The sequence below is a fragment of the Humulus lupulus genome, chromosome X, assembly GCF_963169125.1.
Source record: "Humulus lupulus chromosome X, drHumLupu1.1, whole genome shotgun sequence".
Lineage (NCBI taxonomy): Eukaryota > Viridiplantae > Streptophyta > Magnoliopsida > Rosales > Cannabaceae > Humulus > Humulus lupulus.
This window is the reverse complement of record NC_084802.1, coordinates 14,398,627-14,407,299: the sequence shown is the minus strand read 5'-3', so window position 1 is coordinate 14,407,299 and position 8,673 is coordinate 14,398,627. Positions and strand designations below refer to the sequence as shown.

General features: G+C 40.7%; 1 protein-coding gene across 1 annotated transcript; it reads right to left on the bottom strand.

Moving 5' to 3' along the window:
* Positions 1 to 782: 782 nt before the first annotated feature.
* On the bottom strand, positions 783 to 2,614 carry LOC133805548 (uncharacterized). Its single transcript, XM_062243730.1, has 2 exons — positions 1,630 to 2,614; positions 783 to 1,483 (listed from the first exon to the last, which is right to left on the bottom strand). The coding sequence occupies exons 1-2, from the start codon at positions 2,612 to 2,614 to the stop codon at positions 783 to 785; spliced, it is 1,686 nt and encodes a 561-aa protein (XP_062099714.1).
* Positions 2,615 to 8,673: the final 6,059 nt, after the last annotated feature.

Below are 8,673 nucleotides of genomic sequence, written 5' to 3'. Positions count from 1 at the left end.
ATCTTGAGTCAATGTGATAGATGATTGTCTTCCAAATGGTCTTGTAGGCACGTTGAATATAGATAGGGTAGATTGTTTTCTAATTCCAAGGTGTTCAGGATTACGATCCGGAAGATTAAAGCGTGTTTCTATTCCACGAAGATACATTGAACAAAAATTTAATGCCTTAGTAATAACGTATCCTTAAGCAATGGAACCTTCAGGTCGGGCTTTGTTCTTTACATATTTTTTCAAATGACCTAATTCCCTAAAAATTATTATGTTCTTAATAAATAGTAATAAAAATATTTTCTTCAATGATTATACAATAATTTAAGTTGTAATTTATATTACCTTTCAATCGAATACATCCATCTCATTTGTACTGGACCGCCTAACTTAGCTTCTAATGGTAGGTGCACTGCAAGATGTATCATCACATCGAAGAAAGCAGGAGGAAAAATATTTTCTAATTTACATAGCGTGAACACAATGCCCTCTTCCAATTCATCTAAGTCTTTCACATATAATGTCCTCGTACATAGCTTTTTTAAGAATAACGACAACTCAACAATTACATCCATCACTTTCTTTTTCAAATATGGCCTTAGTCCAATAGGTAACAACCTCTATAACAAGATATGGCAATCATGACTTTTCAACCCAAATAATTTATCATCCTTCATGTTAACATTTTGAGAAATATTTCCTGCATATCCATCAGGAAATTTTATAGACTTTATAAACGTACAAAATTCTTGTCGTTCCTTCGCTGATAACGTATAACATGCTACTGGTTTCAACTAGTTATTCCCCTTCTTTTTCATGTGTAGCTGCTTACGAATATTTAATTCTTGTAAATCAAGTCTTGCATTTTCAGTATCTTTAGACTTCCCATCGATACTAAATATTGTACCAACCACACTATCACGTATAGTTTTCTCAATATGCATCATATCCAAGTTATGTCTTAGTTTTAATTTAGGCCAATATTCTAACTCCCAAAATATACTTTTTCGCTTCCAATTCGTTTTGTTTTCATAACGTGCATCATTCATTTGTTGCTTATCGTTCTTAATGATCTTATCATTTTTACCTGGCCTACATGTCCACACACCTTTTAATTTATCTAAGATTTCATCTCCTGTTAAAATTATTGGAGGTAGACGTCTTTCAGTTGTACCATCATACTCTCTATCATTGCGACATTCGTGATTCAGACACAAATATCGACGATGACCCATAAAACATATTTTTCTTCTTATTCGAAATGAAGATGTGTCATCCTGACAAATAGGACAAGCCTTATACCCTTGAGTGCTATACCTAGATACAGTACCATATGCTGGAAAATCATTTATCGTCCACAATACTGCAGCACGCGTGGTAAAATATTCTTTATTGATAATATCAAAAGTACGTACACCATTTTCCCATAGTTCCTTAAGCTCATCGATCAAATGTTCTAAATAGACATCTATGTCTTTACCGGGAGCACGACGTCCTGGAATTAGTAATGCCATCATTAAGAATTCTCGTTTCATACATCTCCATGGTGGCATGTTATATGGCATTAGCAACACTGGCCACATGCTATACGAGTTTGATAAATCACCAAATGGATTGAACCCATCTGTTGCAAATCCTAACCTAACATTTCTAGATTCTTTTGCAAAATCAGGATATTGTCTATCAAAATTCTTCCAAACCTCTCTGCATCTGCTGGGTGTCTAAGTACACCTTCGGTATCAACACATTCTTCCATATGCCACCTCATATAAGATGATGTATGGCGAGACATAAAAAGTCGTTGCAAACGTGGAGTTATAGGAAAATATTGCATCTTTTTATTTGGGATCTTCTTACATTTAGTTCCTTGGAATTTGTATCGTTCATGACCACATATAGGACATCTTTCAGTATTTTTATTTTCTTTCCAGTATAAAGCACAATCAAACTCATATACATGAATAGTTTCATACCCTAAACCAAGATCACGCAACATTGTCTTAGCCTTATAATAAGACTGTGGAATCTTATTGTCTTTGGGAAATGCTTTCCAAAGTGAGTCAAGCAACAAGTCAAATGATTTGTTGGTCCAACCACACATAACTTTAATGTGCATTAAATTAACAATAAATGTTAAGAGTGAGAATGTTGTGCATCCAAAATACAACTCTTTTTCTGCTTCAGCAAATAATTCAGGCAATGTATTCCTTTCATTGTTGTGGCCATTTGAATCTCCAAGGTTCACAAAATCACTATTCTGATGATATTGATTAGCTAAATCTTCTAATGCTGGTATCATATTGTCATCGTCTTCATTATCACTATCACATGATATTTCGTCTTCTTCACTATTTGTTTCTAGTTCCTCTCGGTCTTCGTTTACTTCTGTGATATCTTCCCCATGATACTCCCACGCAACATATTTACTATAAAATCCCTTTACGAATATATGACGCTCAATTGTCTCCAAGTCATGGTAATATAAGTTCATACAAGAAACACATGGACATCGAATTTTATTTTCACCATTTAAGTAAAGCGTTGATAATTTAATAAAACTCTTAAGTCCATCAAAATACTCTACGGATAATCTATTCTTTTGGAAAATCCAGTTTTTATCCATCATTTCTCTATTATCTTTCGAACAAGTAGATGATGAATTATACTGCTACATTGACAAAAATAAAACACTTAATTAGCCATTGAATTATAGTTATAGGGTATGATATGGTTATGGTACAAAAAAAACATGTATCTGATGTGAGTATAGGGTATGATACGAGTATAAGTGTTTCCTATCCTACTCGATTACATGCATATTTTTTTATAATTATTTTACATATATATATATATATTTATAAATGCATTTAATTTAAGTGTCAGATAGACACATATGTGGAAGTCTTTGATTGGTACATGCCATTATTTTTAATGTTTTATTTAAAAATTTCATTCAAATATTAAAAATTTATTTAAAATCTAATAAAAAAATTTAAAAACATTTAAAAAATAATTTAAATATTCTTTTTGAAGGAGAAATTATTTTACATACTAAAATTATTATTCATTTATAAATTTAATTAAAATAGTAAAATAAAAAAAACTAAAAAAACTTTAGAAAATCTTAGCTTAAGTTCTAATTTAAAATAATTTAATATATAAAATTCTAAAGTTAAATGAAAACAAAACCTAAATAATAAACTAAGCATACATTTAAATCAAATCTTTATTTTCTATTTCTAAAATAATTTTTTAATATTAAAATGAATTTTTAAATAAAAAATAAAAAATAATGACATGGACCAATCAAAGACGGCCACATATGTGTCTATTTTACACTTAACAACCAGGAACCTACAACTATCAAGAAAATAAAAATTATTATTAATATATATCCAATTTGTTAGCCAAAATAACTTAATTATTAATATTATATGATGATAATAATATCTTCCAAATTTTGTTCACCTAACTTATTTAATTTTAATTAATTTAAATATATATAAATAAAAAATTTGTTTATCTAATTTAAAAATTTTGGGTCTAAATTTTTAGTTATTAATATTTTGAAGTATACATTTTGGATAAATTATAAGATCACATTAATATTAAACTCAAAACCCAAAACCCTACTATTATTATAAACATTTAAATACTACTATTATTAATAAAATTGCATGTTACTTATTAAGAATAAAATTGCAATGCATAAAATATGACATATATACTAAATCAACATATTTGCACGTTGATTTTGTATTTAAATAATTAAATGATAAAATATGTTTTAAATATACTAATTAACTAAATTTTCATATTCCAAGTAACTTCCTATTATTTATGTAATAATAAATAATTAATATTTTACTACTAACCTGGTAGCACTCAAAGTGTTGAAGGAGAGTAGTGATGGGTGTAATCCTGAAAATAAAGTTATAATAATAAAGTTAAATTTTAAATGTAGTTATATTTTTTTATATAAGAATATGTTAATCCACCAAACTATGTTATATATATATATATATGGAAATTAATAACAATAATATTTATATATTTATTAATATATATGTTGACGCGGTTCTTCGCCAACAGGTGATTAAGGCAAGAAGAGAAAGGGATTAGTGCTAAAAGTAGAACCGTCACAGATATGAAATCTTAGAGAGTGAACTAGGTGACTCAAGACACGTTTTTAAGTGGTTCAAAGGTTAAAATCCTTCTACTCCACTAGTCAATACTATTGATCTCTTCTGGGCATTTGGTTACAAAGTATATATCTCTCCAGAGACTATTTTTTCCAACCCCTATCAACTCCCAGAGTCCCCATATTTATAGGAGAAGGCACCTGGAAGTTGATAGGGAGGTCATCCCGTGACCTTACCATTTGTCGTATCAACTCTGTAACATTTATGATTAATTCCTAAACCTGACACATAAGTGTGGTCTAATCAGTATGTAAGGAGATAATGGGCCGCACGGCCCAACCCAGCCGTGGGTGTCTGAATGCGCACATTCCTGTTGCGTGTCCGAGAAGTCAGGGGCATATCGGACACGTGATGTCAGATATATGCACGTTTATCTTGCGTGTGTTGACTTTACAAAGGGTCAGCGATCCATGGCCAGCTCGTACCACGAGCTTCTTTCCTGAACCGGCCTTCGGCCTCAAGGATTCCTTCCCCCAGCCTTGGCGAGTTCTTGAGGATACCTCGAGCTGAGTGGGTACGACCCGGAAAACAAGATCTCCGACTTGGGGAAGTTTACGGACTAACCTTAATTAGTCTGAGGCTCGACCTGCTAATCCGCCCATGGGAAAACCAGGGCGTACATCTGCCCCCCAAGCTCCTGCTCGTGGTATATGACGTCATACATAGAAGACCACAGTAGGGGCTTTTAGACTTCCCCCACAACCCTTCACACTCCACTTTTTTTGCAGGCGACTGATACGTGGAATGTCGTGGGTGGTGACGGTACGTTTTACGAGAACCGCATTTAATGGCCTAGCCTATTGCCCAGCCGTCGTTTCATATTTCGAGTGGAAGGCCTCGGATCCCTCACTAGGGCCATCCAAGAGCCTTCTTCACGTGATCCTTCCCTTATATAAAAAGGGGGTGGCCATCCTACGCACGGACCACCCCTTCATTCAGAAATTTCCCAAATCTCTTTCCTTCTTCCTTCTCTGACTTTCAGAAGAACGAAACCCTCGACTCTACTGCCACCATTTTCCTTGTTCAAGAAGCTTAGGCGCACGAGTTTATCCAAAGCTTTGGAAGCTACTGCATCGACGAGGCTCCTACCAACGCAACACTCACGTTTTCCATCCAGCCATATACTGTAAGTTTTCTGACCCTGTTCATTTTGAAAACATGCCACTGTAGCTTAGGTGAAATTTTTTACTGTAGCCACATGCAAGGGTTCTCGGGGTTGCGTGGGTAGGAGGGTGACAGCCTCTTTTAGGCTAGGGCACACTTGTTGTAGGAAATCGCCTTAGAGTATGGGTTTCAAGATGCTTCTTCAGGAACAATTTATGGTTAGGATTTTTAGGAATTTTAGGCGCAAAACCGGGTGGCTTAGGGGATACGCTTCAAAAGCGGTTTTGCAACGTTCTACCTGTTGGAACTTCCCCCCCAAGGCAAATTTTTACTCTGAGCCCCCTGACACACGAATTCCGAGTAACCTGGGATCTGTTGGGAGCATATGCGCGTGTTCATTGAACCGCGTGGTTCCACTCTCCACGGGCTGGGCTTACCTCAGCTCGTGTAAATAATAATTGCTTCGTCCTTCTGCTTGGGTCGCCTTTTCTAAAGTGTTTTCTTTTGTTCGATAGGCGACCAGATGGCTCCAAAAAGGAACCTGCCTCAGAAGAACGTGGGAAGCTCGATCTCCCAGCAAGAGAAAGGAAAGGCGGTGATGCCAAGCTCGCCGATCCCCCACTTCGGGCCAGCCATGGAGAAGCAGGTCGAGGTGGCCCCCGACGCATTCTTTGAGGCGGAGAGAATCGTCTCAAAGATAACCGACCAGGCGAAGATCAAAAAACTCTTCCTCACCCACAACATCCCACTGAGGAAAGCCTCAGTGATTGCCCGACCTGCTGCGGAGGGCGAGCGGAGCTGCACGCCATTCGACGAATCGTTCGCGGCCTGGAGCGGTGAGCACTTCAAGGCAGGGGCCTTCCTTCCCCTGGATCAGTACTTCGCTGACTTCCTGAACTACGTGGGGTTGGCCCCTTTTTAGCTCCCCCCCAACTCCTACCGTCTGCTGGCGGGGTTGAGGTACTTGTTCAAGAAGCAGGAGTGGGAGGTCCCTACTCCTGATGATATTTTATATTTCTTTTGCCTCAAAGCCAGCCCGGATCAGCGGGGGCGAGGTGACGGGTTTTACTATTTAACCCGTTTTCCTAATATGGCGGCGGTCATCGAGCTGCCAAGCCATCCAAATGACTTCAAGGACCAGTTCTTCATGTCAACTGGGTTCTGGAACTGTGAGCACCACTACTTCAATCGTCCTCGTAAGTGAACCCTGACCCTAGCTCGCCTTTTAAGTGTTGTTTAATTTTAGCTCCCGTATTCCATTCTGATTCCAACCCAACCTTGCAGCCATCTACGCGAGGACCGAGAAGTCTGCGACCCTCGGGGGTCAATATGAAACACTGGCGGGCTTGCCCCCCAGTGAAAAGGACTACCGCGCGCTCGTGACGGATGAGTCGATGGTGTTCTGCAAATTGATCTTCCCAAACCAGACTCTAAACCTGAAGAGGCCTCGGGGGCCGCCCCCAGCCCGCGACACCAGGCCTATCACAGTGGAGGAGGTCGCGGCAGAAGAAGACAAGGAGGACGAGGCGGCTAAAGTTTCGCTCGTGAGGAATAGAAAGAGGACCTTGGAGGTCGCTCAGGGGATGGACGAGGAGAGGATCCAAACCGGAGCAGTCGCGGGTCCTTCCGGCCAAGGTAACCCTTATTTGTTTAAGAATGTAGATAGGGCCACTGCAGACCCCCGGCTGGTTAGGTTCAATCCTAGGCAGATCGTCCATCATCACGGGAGAGACCCGGACCTGAATACACTCCTGCTCCATTGTGTTGACCAGCTCGTGTTGGATCACCAAGAGAGCCGGCCTAGGGGTACCGTAGTAGTAGATAACACCCTAGCTTTTAGGTTGATCCTTTTTGAGGAGTATGGGACCAACTTACGCACATGGCCATCACTTTAGAGGGGTGTCTATGCTCCGAGGTTTAGACAGTATGTAGAAGAGTCCAGCCCCGAGTCAGAGCCAGTCCTAGAACCCGCGCCAGTTCGTGAGATAATTGTCCTAGGCTCTGCCAGCTCGGGGGGTAGGGCTCCCTTAATATTCGTATACTTTCTTGCTTTTAACCTCTGCATGATTGCTAACTTGTAATAACCATGTTTTTGTTTTTGGCAGAAGAGATGTCTCAACCCGGGGGTAATCTGCGGGGTGTAGTCTTCGACGGGAATCTCCCAGCAGGGCCAAGGTTGAAAAGGCTCCGAGAGTCCAAGAGTGCGGCCGGGACCTCCACCAAATCCCCGGCTAAGGAGAAGGAAAAAACCCCGCTGTCCTCGGCTGGGGGGCAATCCTCCCTGCTGCCCGAGCAGGACACATGCCCCCGCCGCCCCAGCGGTCTCCACCAGCCATCCAGGACGTGGTACTGGAGGTCGGGACTCCGGACGTACGCATCCCGGTCGACCCCCAGGATTTGGGAAAGATCCCAGAGGCATTCCGGGGGACGGTGTATGAGTCAGCGAGCTATGCCGTCGGCCGCTTCTACAAGCTCAAAGAGAAGGATCTCCGGGCTATCGAAGCAACGAGCCCGGTCCAAGTCATAGAGTCTTCCTTGGACATGACCCTAACGGTAATCTGCCCCACTCTTTTAAAGCTGTAACACTTACACAATGCCTTGTTTTTCCACTTAGCCAACTTATCCTTCCTTTCTTGCAGGGCATTGCTGCCGCTCATCGAGGTATCGCCAGGACCAAGGCTCAGCTCGAGGAGATGTAGGCTAAGCGCTAGGCCGCCCTTCAGGAAGCTCAGGCGGCGAAAGATGCGCTGGCGGCTTTGAAGGCCGAGCTAGAGAGGAGCCGCTCCGAGAACCGAGAACTTAAAACCTCCCTTTCCACTTCGCGAACAGATCTCGAGGCAGCGAAGACCGAGGCCCAGACCGCCCTGGAGGCCGCCTAGGAAGCCGAGCGGGCCATCTCGGAGCAGTCCATGCAGGACCTGTTCTATCACTGTTGGGCCCATAACCCGGACGCTGACTTCTCTTTTATGCCGCCGGACCTCTGGGCTTTTTTGCTGCCGAAGCTCCAAGCCCGCCTAAACAAAGAGGCACCGCCCTCGGAGACTAGGGAGGCCTCTGGCGCGGCAGAGCAGGACGAGACCGCGACCTCCAAAGGACCAGCTGATGGGGCTTAGGGCACTTCTCTTTGTGCATTTTTAATTATTTTTATTTTCTTTGTAACCTTTTCATGAGGTGTTTTCACCTCGAGACGATTTATTTGGCATTCTTAACTTATATATATATTTTTATATAAGCTTAGTTCATGCTAACCGTTATTTATATCCCGAGCTCTTTAAGAAAGAGCCACGACCAATAAACTTAAGTTAACTTCCAAGTCTTATGACCCGGTTAAAACCAGGACCTTATTTTGAAAACTTAGTTCGTGTTAACTTTTATCCAT